Source organism: Acipenser ruthenus, chromosome 1 (assembly GCF_902713425.1).
Source record: "Acipenser ruthenus chromosome 1, fAciRut3.2 maternal haplotype, whole genome shotgun sequence".
Lineage (NCBI taxonomy): Eukaryota > Metazoa > Chordata > Actinopteri > Acipenseriformes > Acipenseridae > Acipenser > Acipenser ruthenus.
In genome coordinates, this window is record NC_081189.1 from 71,032,822 (window position 1) to 71,054,240 (window position 21,419).

At 41.0% G+C, this 21,419-nt stretch overlaps 1 protein-coding gene across 4 annotated transcripts in view; it reads right to left on the reverse strand.

The window, feature by feature from the left end:
• Positions 1 to 21,419, reverse strand: part of fbxw7 (F-box and WD repeat domain containing 7) — a 202,894-nt gene that overhangs the window by 104,702 nt on the left and 76,773 nt on the right. For 3 of the 4 annotated variants that reach the window (XM_059028829.1, XM_034035746.3, XM_059028825.1), the window contains exon 1: positions 19,636 to 19,755. The exons of the other annotated variant lie outside the window; for it this stretch is intronic. In XM_059028829.1, coding sequence (XP_058884812.1) covers positions 19,636 to 19,740 — 105 coding nt within the window. In that variant the 5' untranslated portion in view covers positions 19,741 to 19,755. Of the gene's footprint in view, positions 1 to 19,635; positions 19,756 to 21,419 lie in introns of those variants that run through there. 4 annotated transcript variants of the gene reach the window in all.

Consider the following 21,419-nt stretch of genomic DNA (forward strand, 5'->3'; position numbering starts at 1 on the left):
ACTTCCAGTCTTTATTGTACAGGTGTTCTTTGACTTCCAGTCTTTATTGTACAGGTGATCTTTGACTTCCAGTCTTTATTGTGCAGGTGATCTTTGACTTCCAGTCTTTATTGTACAGGTGATCTTTGACTTCCAGTCTTTATTGTACAGGTGATCTTTGACTTCCAGTCTTTATTGTACAGGTGTTCTTTGACTTCCAGTCTTTATTGTACAGGTGATCTTTGACTTCCAGTCTTTATTGTACAGGTGATCTTTGACTTCCAGTCTTTATTGTACAGGTGTTCTTTGACTTCCAGTCTTTATTGTACAGGTGATCTTTGACTTCCAGTCTTTATTGTGCAGGTGATCTTTGACTTCCAGTCTTTATTGTACAGGTGATCTTTGACTTCCAGTCTTTATTGTACAGGTGATCTTTGACTTCCAGTCTTTATTGTGCAGGTGATCTTTGACTTCCAGTCTTTATTGTACAGGTGATCTTTGACTTCCAGTCTTTATTGTACAGGTGATCTTTGACTTCCAGTCTTTATTGTACAGGTGATCTTTGACTTCCAGTCTTTATTGGAAGCATGCTTCATTGCTCTGCTGAAGACGAGTACTGTAGGCTAAGTGAATTCCTAATTAACGGCATTGCTTTTCGTTCTTCCTCCCACTTCTGTTGTTTAGCTACACAGCTTGTAGCTACAGTGTGTAATAATTAGTGCTGGGCACCAATATCAATCATTTCCATAATTGCTATATAGTGGTATTTTAATTAGCTTCACCAACAACTTGATGTAAATATCACTTTGTTATAGCTTGTTTTAGTGATCATTGATTTATACTGTAATTTATTATTTAAAATATACTATTTATTCTTCTTCTTGTCAAATTTAGGAGGCTGCCCTCTTCAGCACCTGGGCTATGCATCAAACAGAATGCTACAAACAAGCACATATTTGCCTCATAGAACCCTCAGATCCTATTGTATAAATCGGTGTGCAGCTGAACGTACAGGCTGTCAAGAAAATATACACAATTGACATTTTATCTTGAAGTCCAGTATCTCTGTTTTCCCCTGCAGGGTGGCTTGCTGTCTATTCTGTATAACCAGAACACGGTCCGTTAATTGCTTGAAAGTGCATGCTAGATGCAGACAGAGAGGAAAATGCTGGGATTAGCTGAGCGATTAAGCCTGGATCCTTGTTAATAAATAGGTGTTATGTAAATCGTTGGGTTCCTCTACAGTGCACAAAATGATCAAGGTACAGTTACATAACACTTGCTACTGTAAACAATCATGAAGTACAAGAAGCTCTTCCTGCTATGAAGAACTTGGAAATTACAAATAACCGTTTTATTAGGACCACACTCATTTTCAATACCTCTTCAGTCAAGAAGTGGAAACTGAAGTAAAGAAAGTGAAATTACTCAGCCTTATAAAATAAAATTCACACTGACAATATGGGTATCTTGATAAGCTCTTGTAACTTCATCTACTGCAAAATGTGACTTCTGAAAAGACCATGCCATGGAGAAATATTAAACACATTTATATAGAGCCCTAAAGAAACAGACGACAGGGCTGTTGCTCTTTTCTGAGGTTTTCTGTCACTGTAGTAGAATAAGTGTTCTTCAATCTCTCCCCCCCCCCGCCCCCCATGGGATCGCAATTAAAATTCTAGCTGGAGGGAGTACATCTGAACTAAATTATCTGAATCCCTGCTTCTGCTGGTTCAAATCACTCATTCAGCAGCGTGAAGCCTTTCTATTGCAGGTCACCCCTATCCGTTCTGATAGGCTATTTCAGAGCTTGTGGCAACACTTCTAAAATAAGCACAGCACAGTGCAACTCCAGCATCAACTTAGCAGAATTTCAGCACACTGTTTACACTGGGGAACTTCCCGCTCTGGACCTGCTGCTGTAAATTATTTAAAGGCTTCCCCACAGCCAGAGCTCCGCATGCACCCGCGATGGGGCAGAAAGTGTTTATGAATGAAGATCTAGACAGCATGGCTGCACAATTCAACAAGGGAGGCAATTTCCTTCGAGACATTATCTGCATTTCTGGATCGATACCAGAAAGTGAATCAACAGCGTCAGCTGGCCTTCCCGACAGGCCCTGCCGCTGCGCCTCTCAGACTCCAGCTTGTTCTGCACCACACACAGTTTCTTTTAGTTGATTTGCAGATTCACATACCTGCAGTACATGCCAGGCAGAACTAAGCCTTTGAAAGAACAGTGTACAGAAACCCAAGTGGTAGCCATTAAAACAGGTTTGTTTAATTTAAACGTAGATATGTATTTTTGGTATTATAATACGCCTACAGACCATTTTACCAAGTTGATAAAAACTAGAACTGCCTAAAATGGGAACATTAAACCCCTACTGGTAGGGGTTATATACAAACATACTCATCTTTAAAATGGTAGATACTGAATCAAATACGGTATAGAATTTCATTGTTAATGTATTTAAGTGTAGTACTTGGCTTTATAGATGCAGAACACAGTATAATATTCATTTTAGATGATCATTTAACTTGCATGGTTTCCTATAAAAACTAAATATTCAGAATAGTTCTGCAGATACTGAATAGGGAATGTGTAGATACTGTATAGGGAGATACAGCATCTAGGCCTACTTTATAGAAATTTGGACATGGTAGCAGGAGCAACACAAACATTGTTTTGGGATAACGTGCAAAGTGGAAGGGACTCCCTTGTTTGTCAGGCATTCATACCTTGTTATATAAAACCCCCTGAGCACAACTACAAACTCTTCCACATTTGCTGTAATACATGAATGGAGCTGCTGTTTGTATTGTCCGTATTTAAACTATTGGATCTCAAAACAAAAAATAGAAAAAGAAAGTCTGGTTCTTGCATAATTCATGTTTAAAGATTTCTTACCAAATAAAGGAAGTCATATCTCTCTACTTGGATATTTACAAGCAGAACATTGAAGGCTGTCAGACTTCATTAGTCCTCGCAATGAAAAATCAGCTAATTACCATAAATGTCTCATTCGTCTTCAGGTCAATTTAATTTTACAGCTTTTCTGCCGAATCAGAGGCAATTTGTTACATGGAAGTGCAAGGAAATGTGGGCAATCAGGTGAAACTGACTAACACTGGGAATGAAGACTAAAGGATTCGCACGGCAAGGCAATGCAGCTGAAAATGACTAACCTCATTGTTACTGCATGACTACCTGGTACTGTTCATCTTTAAACAAGGGACGGAAAGAAGACTTCTATTACACAGGAGTTTGATCCATTCCTGTTTTACTATGTGTTCAATAAGACAACCTGAGCTTGTTACCTATACACTGTGGTTAATTAAGTATTAAAATCTGGAAATAGGTGAAATTGCTATACAATAGGAGTCTTATTTCCATCCATTATATTTAATCACAAAAGAACTGGTCCTCCCGATCCTGGGAGGGAGTAATATGAATTGGGGGGTGGATCAGCTGCCTACTAAATACATGTACTGGGTCAGCCCCAGCTACAGGAAAACTATGGAGCACAGTAACAAAGCAAACAGGAGAAAGGGCTTACACTAAACATACTGAAGAATGAAATTGTTTCAAAAGATGACACTCAATAAACATGGAAAAACATAAGAATATGGCAATTGACAAGTTCATTTCTGCAAATAACCCCTATGGTAGTTCCACTATAGATGAAAAAACTTCCACAGTAAATATTTCATTTTTGGCTGTCACTTGTAGGCAAAATTCCAATCTTAAAAACTATTTTCCTTTACAAACCAAGCATTCAGTGGGCAAGAAACATCATTCTTATGCTGTCCTAATAATTAGGCCTATCTATTTTTGTTGAAATGAGAAAACATCCAAAAGGTAGTTGCCATTTGACAAGCAGGACAGATGGTCTCGGACTGCCTATAACAATACAAGCCTGCCCCCCTGTGGAGGAAAAAAGAACTGGTGCTAGCTTCCTTTTGTACTGTATTCAACATCCCTGAACAGCAATTCTGATGTTTACTGTAGAGGTTGTGATAAAAAAATAAAAAGACCAGTCATTGGCTAGACATATAGTACTGTGCAAAAGTTTTAGCCAGGTGTGAAAAAATGCTGTAAAGTAAGAATGCTTTCAAAAATAGACATGTTAAAAGATTATATTTATCAATTAACTAAATGCAAAGTGAGTGAACAGAAGAAAAATCTAAATCAAATCCATATTTGGTGTGACCACCCTTTGCCTTCAAAACAGCATCAATTCTTCTAGGTACACTTGCACAAAGTCAGGGATTTTGAAGGCATATAGTCAGGTGTATGATTAAACAATTATACCAAACAGGTGCTAATGATCATCAATTCAATATGTAGGTTGAAACACAATCATTAACTGAAACAGAAACAGCTGTGTAGGAGGAATAAAACTGGGTGAGGAACTGCCAAACTCAGCTAACAAGGTGAGGTTGCTGAAGACAGTTTACTGTCAAAAGTCATACACCATGGCAAGACTGAGCACAGCAACAAGACACAAGGTAGTTCTACTGCATCAGCAAGGTCTCTCCCAGGCAGAAATTTCAAGGCAGACAGGGGTTTCCAGATGTGCTGTCCAAGCTCTTTTGAAGAAGCACAAAGAAACGGGCAACGTTGAGGACCGTAGACGCAGTGGTCAGCCAAGGAAACTTACTGCAGCAGATGAAAGACACATCATGCTTACTTCCCTTTGCAATCGGAAGATATCCAGCAGTGCCATCAGCTCAGAACTGGCAGAAAACAATGGGACCCTGGTACACCCATCTACTGTCTGGAGAAGTCTGGTCAGAAGTGGCCTTCATGGAAGACTTGCGGCCAAAAAGCCATACCTCCGACGTGGAAACAAGGCCAAGCGACTCGACTATGCACGAAAACACAGGAACTGGGGTGCAGAAAAATGGCAGCAGGTGCTCTGGACTGATGAGTCAAAATTTGAAATATTTGGCTGTAGCAGAAGGCAGTTTGTTCACCGAAGGGCTGGAGAGCGGTACACGAATGAGTGTCTGCAGGCAACAGTGAAGCATGGTGGAGGTTCCTTGCAAGTTTGGGGCTGCATTTCTGCAAATGGAGTTAATGGTCTCCTCAATGCTGAGAAGTACAGGCAGATACTTATCCATCATGCAATACCATCAGGGAGGCATCTGATTGGCCCCAAATTTATTCTGCAGCATGACAATGACCCCAAACATACAGCGAAAGTCATTAAGAACTATCTTCAGCGTAAAGAACAACAAGGAGTCCTGGAAGTGATGGTATGGCCCCCACAGAGCCCTTATCTCAACATCATCAAGTCTGTCTGGGATTACATGAAGAGAGAGAAGCAACCGAGGCTGCCTAAATCCACAGAAGAACTGTGGTTAGTTCTCCAAGATGTATGGGCCAACCTACCTGCAGAGTTCCTTCAAAAACTGTGTGCAAGTGTACCTAGAAGAATTGATGCTGTTTTGGGTGGCAAAGGGTGGTCACACCAAATATTGATTTGATGTAGATTTTTCTTCTGTTCACTCACTTTGCATTTAGTTAATTGATAAATATAAACTATTAACATGTCTATTTTTGAAAGCATTCTTACTTTACAGCATTTTTTCACACCTGCCTAAAACTTTTGCACAGTACTGTACCTCTTGGTTCTCTTGCATCTACAGTAGACATTGGGAATTAAAGAGCATTGTAGCTTTGTAAGACACACAGTAGTGATGGTTAGCTGTTTGAATGCAACAACTGACAAGTGGATGGATCATATTGCTAAACTTAAAAGCAAGCAAACAGCTATATCAGGGATTGTCTTTGACCTGTCTACAGTATGTGATGCTTATCTGTTGTCTTCCCTTGGTCAGAGCAACATTCACACACTGGCAAGACTGCATACAGAGCTTACACATTAGCTAGAATTGCAAAATGGAAATGTTGTTCTTGCCAGCCAGCTGATGACGAGGGAGTTTAAATCAGCAACAAAAAAGTGCTAACAAATGCTTTAAAATCTTAAGCTTACTTCTTAGCTTAATTAACATTATAACTGCCTATTTTAAAGTGATGAGAATATATATTGTTCTTGTAATTCAGTGCAAATCCAAATGTTAAATCATGTTTGACTGATAGTGGTGTTAATTCTTCGATTTGTGATCGTGGTAAGATCTACTACAATATTTGTGTGACTGCGGTTTGCTGCTGCTTTGCCAGCCCCCCCTCCCAAATCACCATCCCTCACCTCCAAAGTCTCACTCTCCTGTTAATTAATCAATGAAACAGATACTGTAAAATTAGTAAGCTGCTGTGGAAATACAAAACGTTTCTTGATTTTATTTGACAAAACATTAACCCCTAGTCATGTCGCTTCCGAAAGAATGAACTGATCAGTGTAAACAGACATCAGAACTGGACAAGATGAAAGCTACGTCTGTCGATACAAATCAACAGCCAGCTGTCAATGGAAATTCCAAAGGTCACAGTGCGCCTTCAGAGTGCAGAGGGATAATTACTGCATCACACCGTCTATGCAACTACTAGAAGTCATAGTTTCATTGACTCAGCTTTGGATTCTAGTCACACTGCGATGCTGGCTTGAAAAAGCCGTGATTATAAACTTGGACCAGTTGAAAATAAAATACGATGCTTAGAAATATACATCTTTATACTGAATGGCATGCCAATAAATAAATAAATAAATCACTCTATGTGAAGCTGAAGAGCGCGTAGAGCGACGCCAAATTTGAAAAAAAAAAAAAAAGGTTACCAGATGACACATGTACTCAAGCACACTCACGATTTGGAAGGCAAAGTGCAGCCTCAAGCTTTACATTATCTGTTGCATCTAGATATTTACCAGTAAGGCAGGCCTCATCATTCAGAACAAATCCCAATACATGTGGTTATGCAAGTCTATAAAATCTCCCAGGGAAACTTTTTTCCCCCCACCAAAAAGTCATGGGAATGCAGCACCAGTAGCAGTGTAAAAATAGTGCCGAACACTCCCTTGTGAATGCACCACACAGCTGCTTCATATGCAATGAATTCTTGATTTCTTTGCAGGATGTACAATGCATTAGCTTTGTGCCTCAATTCCATTTCTTCAGCAGTGTCATTATTGTCAAGGAGGGCTTTGTGAATTCATCAACAGCATCCCAGCAGACTGAGCAGCAGCAGATCTCATTGGATAAAGCAATTGACCTAGTCCCCAGGTTGGATGTGGACAGCAGGCTCTGGTTTTCATGAATATCTGACGAGTACACCACCTATTGATGATTCGAAGGTTTCTAATTTAATAAATGCGACAAGGACAAATGACAGTATTCAACACACTCACAAAGTCAAAACTGTCTTTACAACAATATAGGGTTCCCATACAGAAAACAGAACATTCAAACACTGAACATTCAAGAAACGGATCCTTACAGCTAAATGTAGCAATATTTTTTTTCATAAAATCAATTAATAAAAAGAAAGGAAATTAAACAAATGTTAAAACAGGGCTTAGTTATGCCTTTCATCACAGCAAAAATCCTACTGTACAATTGGATATGAAGCCTTTCAATCACTGTATGCTGCTGTCTAATACAGTCATGTTCATGTAGTTGCTGTTGGGAGCCTAAGTGAAATGATTTGTGTGAAGTGTTCATCTTTCATCCAGTTACCAGCGAATCACCTTCACTTGCTACTGATCCATTGAGATTTGGGTGGAAAAACTGTATCCGACAGCCGAAATGACTGATTTCTGCCAAACATGGCTGCAGCTATTACAAATATTATGAACAACCCCTCCACTCAAATTCGGGATGCTTCTAATCAATGGGCCGATTAATTATTTGCCTTAAAAACAGCAAGCTGTGTGATGAGCAAGTTGTACAAATTAGGATCGCTAGAATTAATTAACTCCCTGGGGCTAATCACAGCTTCGCTGGTAATGTGGCTGAACCTGTTAACAGCACTCCTACCCTATGGGAGATTGTACTGCATTTTCCAAGCTCAACAGACTGGTACAGCTGCTCTCTTACTACACAATAAGGGCAGATTTGTAATAATGGCTTGGGATAGCTGATGCTTATGTGTAATGGCTGTTTTGGGTGCAGTACTACTATAATGCTGGGGGCTTTTCTGATGACAGAGCGAAACGAAAAAAATAAGACCCTTGTGTGTATTATAAGTTTTATAATTTAAAAGTCTGCCTTACTGTAAGAGTACCCACACACAAGTTGGTATGCTGGGGAGTTTTCTTTGACACCCGAGAATAACCCTTTGCCACAGCTTTTTTTTAATGAAGGTATTAGTCTGCCCTCGTTATAACACCACCTTAGCAAAAAACTTTGGTGCTTTGGCAGAAGGCAGGATTACAAAGCACTGGTTTATAGTGGTGCATATTGGTTTAGAAGGGTCTGACAGAATAAGAGAATGGCATTCTAAACAGGAGCTGTACAACTTGGGAGAGATTTAGTTCTTGTCAGCCTTATCTTAAATTTAGACCTTTCAGAAACAGTACAATAGCCCTGGTTAATTTGAATACTGCAAACCTCTGCCAAGCTAATGCATCTACTGCAAACTATTAACCCTCCCAGACATGCTATCTAAGCCAAGCCTAGTCCTTCGTGTCCTTTAACTGGTATCCTGTGAGGGTGAAATATGAGTTGGGGGTGGAGCAGCTGCTTACTACATGAATGCACTAGGTCAGTACCAGCTACAAGAGACTATATACAAAAATGAGGCAGAGAATTTCTTTTGGAGGAACAAAATAAAATAAAATAAATAAATAAAAATCAGGAGAAAGGGTTTATGTACTCAGCAATAATGTACCACAGTGTAATAATGTAAATAATATATGTAGTGTCGGCGGAGAACTGGTTTTCACTGGTTCATTATTTCTCTTGCGCTGCATGGATAGTGAAATGAAATTATTATTTATTGTGTGCTCAAAACACACTGGAGATACAGAATGGATCTACAGCATAAAGGTTATACAGTCTTTACTGATTAGTCTCTCTCTCAGGAATATTGTATACATTATGCCCCGTCACAGTGGATCTTCTGTACAGCAAACAGCTACAAAGGTCTGTGAAGCAGCAACAATATTACACCACAAGAGGACACTCGTGAGTTTCAAAGTAGCGTTATACCTGCTGGGATACATTGTAGCAAATTAGAAAATTGTCAAATTAGAAAAGTAAAAATACGATCCTCTAAAAAAGTCAAATCAAAGTCACTTCTAGATTTTGCCTGATGTATTTTTTGTGTTACAAAACCAGCAACTGTTTCAGTGTTTACTGGTGAAAAAAAGCTAAAATTATCATATGCAGGATAAAAAGCTCCATCTGTACAGTATGGACTCATTATACCGGATGTCAGTGGCTGGGTTTTAAGTGTGTTTGAAAACACAGTTACCATTATTGAACCAGCATAAACTAACAATATTTCAATTGATTTAGGATATTCAAATGCTTGTGATAACATTTTGAACCAGACATAAATTCTGCTATGTCACGTGTATTAAGGCATTTACTAAGCCTGTCGATATTGCCCTCCTGTAACAATGTTGGAGGGGGGCTCATTTTGGAACATCGGAAATCGAAGCACTAATGGAGGCCCGTTCCCTTCATTTTAGATGCACAGCACCCTCCAATGTTTTAAGATCCTGCTTCCCTAGCAGAAGAATAAATGTCTGCTCTCTCCATTCTTGCGGGGTTGCACTTGGTTGTATAAATTATGCATGACCATGGGACAGCTCTCATCAGGGTTGCCTATAGATGTTAATCACACGCAGGCAGCTCTGGCTGGCTCCAGGCGTGTCATTCTCAATGTACTGATTATACAGCGTGCAGCCAGCCTGATCCACTGGAGCCTCACACAGCATACCTGAGCCACAGTAATGAGGCAGGCAATCTGGCCCTTGGGTGCGTGAAGAGGCGGTGTTGCATGTCCTTTTGGAAAAGTACAAAGCAAATATAAACATCTTTTTTTTTTTTTTTTTTTTTTTTACAGAGATCTGGGTGTTTTCTTGCCATGCTGACTTCAAAAGCAAAATCCAGAAAGCTTGTTCTCTGTGCTCACACACACATTATTTTTAAATATTTAAAAAATAAATACCTGATTGTTTTCCCAAGCTGCATGTAGTTTGTTGCACTACAGTCCCATACAACACATCCAATAAGATTAATAGTGCATTGTGCAGAGATTTTGCCTGGATCTAGACACCCTGAATTGGGATGGACAGGACCCAGTCTGCTATACACAGCAGTCCAGTTTCAACCCTCTGGGATAAGAATCAAGACTGTCTCTGAGCCTCACCCTCTGCCAATCCTTGTCACAGTTGGTGTCAGCAGTGGGATAACGCCACCTGGAGGCTCAGAGACAGTGAAAAGGGCAAAATAACGATCTTTATTAAAGGTCTAGATTTTTACTTCAAAAAAAAAGAGAAAAAAAAAAAAGAAAAAGGAAAGCTGTAGCAAACTCACCATGTAAAGTGACTGAACTTGGCCCATGTTACAGAGGTAACATTATCTGAACAAAGAGGATCCTGCTACGTAGAATAGCGTGTTCATGAAGGGTTCCGCTATCAGCAGGAGTGCAGCAGAACACTCTGCCTCCAAATACTTAAGCATACATTACCATAAGCCTGAACAACAAGAGGGTACTTTCACATTTCATAGAAAAAACGCGACAGTACAGCCTTCTAGCGTTTCAAAATGGGCATGACAGTGGCTGGGAAATGCACTACAGAACAAAATCCACTAACTAACCACATCCATGATAGAGCCGATGCCACAAGGGGTCGGATGGCTAAGCAACAAGTTGGAACAGTACAGATCATTGCAGGAAAGGATCACTAGTACTGCAAGCTTGCTCAAAGTAAAAAAGAACAACATTCTAACCAGCATTGTACAGTATGTTAAGGCTGGTGGTGTATACTATTATTAGGTGGTTAAAAAAAAACTCCTCTGGCCAAATCCTGCCAGAGGATGCTGTAACCCGATTCAATAGTTATCACTCACTTGCTTCTTGGCTACAAATAAGCATGCCCCAACAGTGTTACAATGTTGGTTTACAAACACTGAAGATTTGTTATGACAATACAGAGAGTCGTATGGCGGGTATTTCTGATTTTTTGTCAAACCCTGGTACAAATACTTTTATTACACAGTAGCCCAATGATGGCCCCTGTGATTTTTTAAATATTGTTTACTTGTGGAAGTATAGCCCTGTATTATTGCTGTAAACAAAATGGCCTAATTATTTAAGAATATTTTCATGAAAAAGCACCCTGGTATTTACTTCTTTATGAAATGTTTTGTATAATGCAATTTCAGTCTACAGTCTACCTGTCCATTGGTAATACTGATGATCACTACCCCTACTGCACAATCACAAACAGTATTCTAAACCCAGTATTGATATTCAGTTTCATCTGCACGATAGGATACGTTTCAATTACAACAAAAATGCATTTTAAAGTTGCAGCTTGATAATTATAATCTAAAGACTGCATGCCGCACTATGCAGCTTGCGTATACATTTTCAATGTGTGTATTTTATAGCAGCAGATTTATTGGAAAGAAATCAAGCACTTTCCATTAGCCTGTTCCAGCACAATCAGCTTTTGCAGTACTAGCTGCCGAGTGTGGCTGTCAAGTCGAGTTTATTTGTAGCGACCTGTCTAATTCTAAAAGGGATATGCACTGTTGCTGTCAAACAGGACGTTTTCCTACTGCAGTCAGGTTTGTAAGAGTGAAATTCAAGATGAAACCAGAAACGGGAGTGGGGGCATCTGTAAATCAAAGAGTTTGTAAAAAATGGACATGAAAAAGTGTGATCTGCACAACACCTGTAAGGGAACTATGGTAAAAACACCATCTCAAAGTATATCAATGATATGGGACAGTTGAAACAATGTGGCAGTGCACAGTTAACAGTTACTGGTCACTACAGTACCTATACAGACAGACCGAGAGAGAAAGCATCAACCAATGCAACTGTACAGTATGGGAACACTACAGAATCTCAAAGCTTGTTGTGTGTGGTCTAAGTGTTAAACAATAAAAAGTGTACTCTCGCTACAAATGAGAAGCCTAAAAAAAAAGTCATATGACCTTGTGGCAAAGTGGTTAACAGTGTGCAGGCAAGTGATCAGTGAATCCAGGTGCAAAATTGTTTAATGGGTTTGTATGTCCAGTGCCTGACAGCAAAACAAACAGTAAACAGTAATGATGATAAGTAATACAGCAGCGTGTATTACTTAGTTTGTAATCCCCGGGTTTGTCCCGAAATAATATAGTCCCATTTATTTTAAACCCACACGAAACACAAAACACATATACAAGTCCGTTAGTGTGTGAATTAGTGTTTGTGGTGCAAATACAGTTATTTGTGATACAAGTGCAATGCTGTTCTGGGTTTGTGCTGGCCTCTGGCGACAGCTCCGGAAGATGTTAGCTGTCTAATAATAATAACAAGTAACAATTAGACAAAACAAACAAACACTCACGATACGGACACACAAAACGCAGGTCCTTCTGGGTTCTTTTTCATTAACCAAAACAAAGGAACAGATTGCGTCGCTCCGTCCCCTACTTATACCGTCACTCATGACCCCTTGGTAAACGACTGCAGCCGCTCCTCCAATCCGCAGCTGCCACATCATTTCCCTTCCGGGTCGATGAGTTAATGTACCGAAGCTCCGCCCCTTTTCTAAATGACCAACTTACTTCTTTCCTAGGGTTAAAAGGGTTGGGCCAAGCAGTCCAGGGTACTCTGTTCCCGTTACTTAGCACCCTCACAGGTCGGGAGGGAGATTTACCACCAAGAATCACTGTCTTTCTGTCACAGACCTATATATGACAGAAGTCAAAGTCACTTACACATTACGCATTTAGTGTACTGTATAACCCTGCACATATTCACTACCTCCAATGGTCAAATCATCAGTGACAAAACCACAACATGACACCCATATTAATCAAAGCAAAGAGAGATTGTGCAAGATTCAGAACTCTGTAATCAGGATGGCTTCTTAGCCAGAATCTAAGCCACACACCCTGCTGTTCCTCCAGCAGTACCAAGAATTATTAGAAACTAGGCAATCTGATTTTGCAAGCTCCATAAGGTGAAAATGACTGTCCATATGTATTGATTAAAACTAAAAGAATAAGGTAATGTAATAAGCTATTAAAAAAAGAAAAAGAAAAAGAAGCCTGGCAGCTGGGACAGCGTTTTGGAATGATGGTCAACAATCCTCATTGATTTCCTACGCTGATCTGCATTTGTATGGCTTTCTGTGTAGCGGTGGGGGATTCAACTAAATAAAGCACTAAAGTAAGCAGCAGAAACCTTTCCAATCTGAAACCTGCAAAAGTTGCACAATCAGTCTCACCGAGTCACAAGAGAGATATGGTGCATATGATAACATCTGAAAACGACCTGCATCTCCTATATGGATAATAAACCTGCGCAACACTACTGCATTATTAATTTATCACTACTTCAGTGCAGTGAAGCAGCCACGGTTTTAATGATGTACAGCAAATAGGCAAATTGCCTGGTTATGATCTTCAAAAGTATAGTAGATGACTTCTCTGGACTGCAATCTAAAAAATTAGCTTAGGTGTGTAGATTACATTTCGGCACAATGAATAATATTTCACTTGGTAATTAAATGAAGGGCTTAAGAACCAAAATACTTTAAAACAGCTTCATGGATTTGTTAATTGTTAATCTTGTGTACTGCATTTACAGTACCCAGCTCATCATTTTGAAGAGAAGCATCACAAACACTGGTAAGTGAAAACCGTAAAAATAGCATACTGTACAAGAAAGATTTTTGATTGATTTTATTATTTTAGTTCTACCCTGCTTAGACAAAGTACATAATTATTTCTTACCCCCTTGGCAATGGCATGGGATAACTTAAATTTAGGCCAACGGCACCATCATTTACCTCCTACTGTCATAGACTTTGAGTCATGTTTGGGAAGTCAGTGTGTGTGTGTGTGTGTCTCTCTCTTTCAAGCATGAAAATAAATCATACACTGCAAACAGTCCCCCAAAGGGCTTTAGTGTTTCTGCTTTTTTTTTTACCACTTACAGCATTAGAAGTGCAGTAAGCTATAAAACAGAAAACATCACATTTTTGAATTTATAATTGTGCTGCATACGGCTCATGTTTAAAGCTGGCAGTCCAACAGCTGTAATGCGAGAATAAAAGAAAGAAATAAAAACAAAATGGTTCACACTATACTGATATCTATGTCGATGTGACTGCTGAGTTTAAGTGAGGCTATCATGTCAAGTTCCTTGGAGAATGAGTACAGTAGTATCATTGCTGCGAGCTGTAGCTTTTTTATACAGTCATTCCAAGTGGTAAATAAGGGCTTACCACTGAACTATTCCTGTTTAGCACAATGAGATGTAAAAACATGATATTTTGGCACTGTGCCTGTGCCAAAATATGGGCAGCAAATCATTAGGTTATTATCGTCGGAGGAGGGTGATGTAGTGTTGCTCCTCTCCCACGAGCATAAACTCGCTACTCGCCCTGACAGTATCGTCATGTTCCTTTGAGAACTGCAACCAAGGACGCGGCGACCTCAAAGTTAATGGTTAATATTCCTATTTCAGGGAACCAGGGTTATGATAATAACCTAACGTTCCCTTTCAAGTAGGGAATATTAACCATTACAAAATGGGTGAGTATACCCAAGCTGTCGCAAGGACATGGAGCATACATAACACAACTGCAGAGGACAAGCTGAACCGCCTTCTGCCTGAATCAATTACCAGTATAGCTGGAATAAAACAAGTAAGGACCCATCTTACTGTATATGCGTATACCTAACCGTCACAAGACATGGTTTACAACGAGTTACAAGCTAAGCAAAGCCGCTTGTGCTACAACAATATTCCCGTAACTGAAAACATTAGAAGGAGGACTGTGACAGAAATATAAAATGAGTTCTGGTTGTAAATCTCCCTCCCGACCTGTGAGGGCGCTAAGTAGCGAAAGGGAAAGTCTTTGGAAGGGCTGGCCTGACAGTTCATTTCCAGGGTAGGGTAGTCAGTCAGCCTGGAAGAAGGCAAGACTCCGTTGCAGGAACGTATTGACTCGGAAGGTAAACGAGGTAGCAGCTGCAGGCAATAGAGACAGCTGAAATCGTTTACCATGGGGTCATGCATGAAAGCATAAAGGGGCCGGAGAATCGTAAATCTTTTCCTTCGCTTGGTTTAAAGAGATATGAGGAACTGGAAGGACCGGGAGATTTTCCCTAAATAACAAAAAAAAGAGTGTGTGAGTGTTTTGTTTTGTCTGTTTAGTAACTGTCTGTGTTTTTGTTATATAACACTAGACGGCTAAACACGAATCCAGAGCTGTCGCTAAGGGCCAGCACAAAACCGGCACTGCACTGCAGTCAACACTGCACTACAGTCACAATTAACATTGTTATCAACACTTGTTCACAAGTATAGGATGTATTATATTGTAATTCACCACAAGCACTGAGAGCACTCACTTTGGACTTGTGATCGTGTGTGTGTCTAATTGTGTGAGTTAGTACTGTGCTTATTATTTACAGGACTGCAACCCTTTTGACTACTGTGCAATACACATTGTTGTGTATTGCCAGTTCATTATTATTTGCTGGCTGGTCATCAGACCATTGGATTAATAATCATTAAATCAACCATTTCACCCGTACTTTGTTGTCTGTTTGTTCTTGGGATTACTGCATCCGCAACACACCTGCTATACACCTGCTACTAATTACCACTTTGCCACAAGGACTCACCTGTAACTTCTTATCGTGAGGATGGACTGGGAAGCTGCCCCCAATATTTTTGTGCCAAATCCAGAATTCTGCGGGTCCATGATGTTCAGCCGATAGAACCTGGCAAACGCATGGGAAGAAGCCCAAACCGCTGCACTGCATATCTCCTGAATAGATGCACCCTGGAAAAAAGCCTATGAAGTCGCCTGACCCCTGGTGGAATGGCCGGTGAGCTTCTCTGGCGGGGGCAGACTGGCCAGTTCATAAGCAGCCTGTATTGCACCTGTTATCCATTTGGATAGACGCTGTTTATACAGAGCCTGCCCCTGAGACTTAGCTCCGTAACAGACAAAAAATTGTTCTGACTGCCTCCAGCTTTTAGTTCTGTCAACATAATACGCTAATGCCCGCACTGGGCAAAGCGTATAGCGCTCCCTGTCAAGACCTCAAAAAATTAGACCAGCTTTCTATATTGGAAATGCTTTCAATTCACTCACCCGCTTAGCGGAGGTGATTGCAAGCAAGAAAGCTAACAAAAAAGTGGATGTGCATGGGCTCAAATGAAGGTTTTGTTAGTGCATTAAGCACCACATGTAACCTCCAGTGAGGAACTACATCCTTCACCGGTGGCCTAAGTCGCCAGGTGCCTTTCATAAATTGCCCTGCCAGGAAGTGAGCTCCTGGGCAGACTGAATCGATTTTTACATGGCACGCCGAGATGGCTGCCAAATAGACCTTTAGGGTAGAGTGAGATTTCCCCTCATCAAAAAGGTCCTGTAAAAATTGCAGTATAACTGCCATAGGGCATGTCGTGGGTTCAAACCCACGAGCCAAACACCACGTCTGGAACACACCCCACTTGTAACCATACTGGGAAAGAGTAGAGTCTCAGTGAGGCTAGTATAGCCTCAATGCATTTTGTAAAAACGTGTGGGGCTAGAGAGAGGCCGAACAGTAGAACACAGAACTGGTACACTGTTCCTTGAAAGGCAAACCTCAGGTATTTCCTGTGTGCTGGTTTTACTGGGATGTGGAAATAGGCGTCCTTCAGGTCCACCATGGTGAAGCAGTCGCCTAACCTGATGGACTGCAACAGCTGTTGTGAAGTCAGCATCTTGAACCGTCTCTGACTCAGATACAGGTTCACCTGTCTGAGATCGAGGATCGATCTGAGGCCGCCATCCCGTTTTGGTACCAGGAAATACCTGGAGTAGAACCCTCCATTCTTGCTGGGGGGGGTCTACTATGCAAATGGCCCGTTTTTGCAGCAGCTTTTACCTCCTGAGCCACCTGAGCGGTGGCTTGCAGGTCCATGACAGATGTATTTGTCATGCCTCAGAAAGGAGGGGGGTCGTGTTGGAACTGGACAGAGTAACCAGTTTGAACAGTATTGAGCACCCAGGGGTCTGTGGTGCACTGTTTCCAGTAGTCCAAATGACTTTTGGAGAAGGAGCCCTGGGGTTGTGGCAGCAATGTCCTAGGGCTGCTGCTTCGCTTGAGGCACAGCCTGCACCTGTTGCCTAGGCACAGGGCGTTTGAAAGGACGCTTGCCTCTACGGAACGCGGTTGCGGTCTGCCTCCTGGCGGTACCACCCGAAGTAGGAGCACCCTGTTGTACCGGTTTCCTCTTAAATTGAGGTTTAGACTGCCACTGGGCTGCAGGCTTACATGGTGGAGGCGGTCTCTTAGGGAGAAGGCGGATACAATAACTTATAAGTAAGACCGAATTTGACTAAGTGCAGTTAGACCAACTATTTGCTTATATGAGTAAAGTCCAGTAAGAACACGTATTAAATACGATAAATGGGTGAGAATGATTTCAAATAAGAGCAATTACAGAAAACGTGAGTACACATACCTATAAGAGTAAAATCACATATAAGATATAGTAAGTAGTTATAGGTAGGAGCAGTAGCTGAATGCAGCAAGGTATGGATTAGTTCAGTGCAAGTACAAGCTGATGCAAGTACTAGTACAACTGGATGCCATATAGTCCAGCATGGTGGAGAGTTCTTGTGGTTACAAATACATCCATTTATGACTTCAGTCAAGTAGTGTAGTCACTCACAAGGACAGAAAAGTCACTAACATTGTTCTCCTGGACACTATCCAGCAGGATGGAGACAATTATGTTGTCGCAGATTGAGACAACATCGCACAGAAAGAATGTGTCACCAAGAAATCTGGGTCTCAAATGAGGAAACAACCTTGTGCCTTACAGTATCTTGTTCTGATGAATTTTCAGGCACTAAACAAAAATAAATCCACGGGGGCATAAAGCAAAAGGAATACTGTATCTGAAGGATACACCTCCTGACTCCCAGTCCTTGGATAGAACAGCAAACACTTTCTGCCTGCAACCTCTAAATGAACAGGCATGAAGCCAAGTGCATTAAACTCTTTCCATTGGTGTGCTGCAGTATTCACTGTGAGATTTTCAGATCACAAAATACAACAATGCCACTTTCCTTCAAATGAACAAAACACAAATCTTCTTGCCTTTGAAACAAAAAGTAGGTGTAAACATCACTTGGCTAAGCTGTAATTCTGCTGTGGGGGGAATGATATCACGTAGAATGATAACCAAAGTAGAAGGATCATATGAAATGCTGCATTGTGAGGTTTTGTTTTTTCATTTAAAAATCAATGTTCATTCCTTTGTTCAGTACCATTAAAAAATCTACCCTAACTGAATCATCATGTGGGAAAGACCCTTTCTCTGCATCATGTGCTGTAATGGTAAATCTTGTAGGTGTCACCTAACCACATACTACTGAAAGTACTTTAGATAAAGTTTGCTTGTTTGTCTCCCAAGTGGCATGCAGATTTCCATGGAAGAGGATTATCAATCAAAGCACACCAACATTTCTCTACTGTTACAAAAAGCCTATTTGAAACCATATATATTTAGATAACCTATACACTCAAGCCTTTTATTCATAATCATCCTATTTAAATACCACAACAATAAGCCAGGAAACCTGGCTCAAGACTATTATAGGACAAACTGTATCAAATCAGGCATGCAGTTAGGAGTCAATCTCTTACACAACAATAATCACTATGTTACCATTGACCTTTCCAAAAAGCTTAACATGGCCACAAGCATGGCATGTATTGTACTGGGATTTGTTTATTTTGCAGGTATTTGACTGTTGAGGTCTTGCATTAAATTAGCCTAAAATCTCACAGCAGATGGAGCTCTACAACTGATGGTGGAAAGGGGCTAAGCAGGCATTTATGGAATAAACTTGTATTGCCCTCTGACAGTCACTGCGAAAATGGTTGTATTAAAACACTTGCACTTTATGTACTGTTAGAGACAGGTACGGGTTAATTCTTTGGGAGGAAGCAGGTGTTGACATGCAGCTCACAAACAAACCCATTCAGCAAGTAATCAGGAAGCAGAGTTCCCCACTTCTTTGAATTAGATGGCCCTAATCTTGGGCTGGTGACCCCTACATAAAACTAATCATGTCAATTCACTCCCAGCAACTGTCATCTTGCACTGTACAATATATTGTGCTCACAGAAAGACTGAAGAACCTTTTTTTTCAGTGTGCAGCAGCGTCGGCAGTTCACTAGCAATCTTGCAGCATCCATTAAGAGTGCTCACCAAAGCAAGCCTCTAGTTGTTCGGACAGCCAGTAAATCACCTGATCCCATTACAAAATCAATTACTGCAGTGCATTTCCATTGCAACACAGCATCATGATGGCAAAATGATATTGGATAGCTACTGCAAGGTCAGGCAAAAGAGTTTTTTTGTTTGTTTGTTTGTTTTTTTACTTACTGAAAGTGCATTTATATTAGCTTCAACTAAACAAAAAAACAATCATTAAGGTTAAGACTAAGGGTGCTGTTCAATAGCCAAGTGATGACAGAAATGCATTTTGGTTTCTTTACCTTTGGCTGCGTGGAGCATCCACTGGCAAGCCTCTGCAAATGCTCTGATGTATGGCTGCAGGACAGCAGATCTGAGCAGCAGGTGGAGCGACCCAGCCTCTTCATCAGGGACGAAATGATGCTGCAACCACAGCCGCACATTGACTTGCTCATCAGGGTCAGTCCTGTTCCCGGGAAATGGAAAGCACACCCTCTGCCACAACTGCTTCTTTTGTTGGCCGAAACGCACTCACTAGCCCAGCGCAAGGCTCCTTCATGCCACACTGAAATCAAGGCCAAAAGTCCTGGGAAATGCAACACACATCTGATGCTTCCCGGGAATCTCCCATCTCTTAACTGGATATATCCTAGGATAAAACGCAAGTAGTTCCGGCTCAACAAAAACAGAAGTACTTCTAGGTGCTCCAGCCAGCCATATACAAACCTCCCCTCACTTTTTTCTTCCTGTAGCTGTATTTCATTCATTCAACCCGTTTCACCATCTGACTTTCATCCACCAGTTCCCTGCAACCAACTACATCCAGTCACGCCCAAAGTCCTTCCCACCTCGGGCCCTTCCCCCTTTAACAGGAAGCAACCAGCCCAAGGATCATTCAGCACAAGCTGCTGATGCTAAAGCCAGTGCTTGCTAATGCCAGTGATGCCGCTGCTCCTGCTCGCAAGCTGCTGCTGCTGCTGCTGCTACAGCGTTTGCTGCTTTGCAAAAGCAGTAAGACCAGGAGCACAGGATGTATTCTTTGACTCGCCAATCAAGGCTGCTGCCCTTTTATGACACTCATTTTCCCAGGGGTCTGTTAATCAATCAGCAGCCAGGATGATGTATGAAAAAATCAAGCAGTTTGACTCTCTCCTGGGGATTTGATGAGACAGGAGGAATGCAGGGAGGAAAATAGTAAACCAAGCAGCAAATAAACAGTTAAATTAAAGCCTCGCTCCAAACCAGGCTTCAGCTGATAGAAAGTGAGGAATGCACTCTACTTACAGCCACAGTACCTGCATCATAAAAAGAAAGCAAGACTGTCTTCTCTCACAGGAGAAAACTAATCATTTCAGCCATTAATGTGTTTCTTACATTTCATTGTGTCGCCATCATTCTAATTCGGTTTACCATCTTTGAAAGGCACAGCGCTCATCTTATCTCTGATGTTTTAACCCTATTACTCTGCAGCCAAACTCAAAGTTTGTCACTTAAGTTTGTTAAAAATACATAAGCTTTTACAGGACATTCTTGCAGATTCAGATTTCCTCTGTTATATGTATTGCATTTGCAAATTGTTTGTTTAGCTCTCTGCAGCCGAACACTGTCACCTGCTGCGCAGTCCCTCAACTATCAAACGACACCATTAAGGAGAAAAAATAAATAGAGATTTACGTGTAGGAGAAGCCAGCTTTGCGACAGCACCTTCTGAAAAGGGTAGGAGAAGAGAAGCTGAAACTCCAGGATACGTGCGCGTGTGTGTGCGTGCATGTGTGTGTTTGCGCCTAGTGGTTAGAGTGGAGGACAGGTATCTTGAGGGAGTGTCAGCATACTGTAACTAACTCACTCAAAAGGCAAAGGCCACATAGGGAACACTTTACCTAACACTGAGAAATATTTACAAAAACATTAGTTAAATAAAATGTAGGTCTAACATTCAAGCTCCCCTCTCATGTCCCTCACCCTTGCTGTTATCTACCATCTACCAAAGAATAACTCAGCTTTTATTCCTGAGTTTTCAGAATTCCACTCCCTCATCTGCACTTCTACTGACAAAATCCTACTCCTTGGTGACTTCAACATTCAT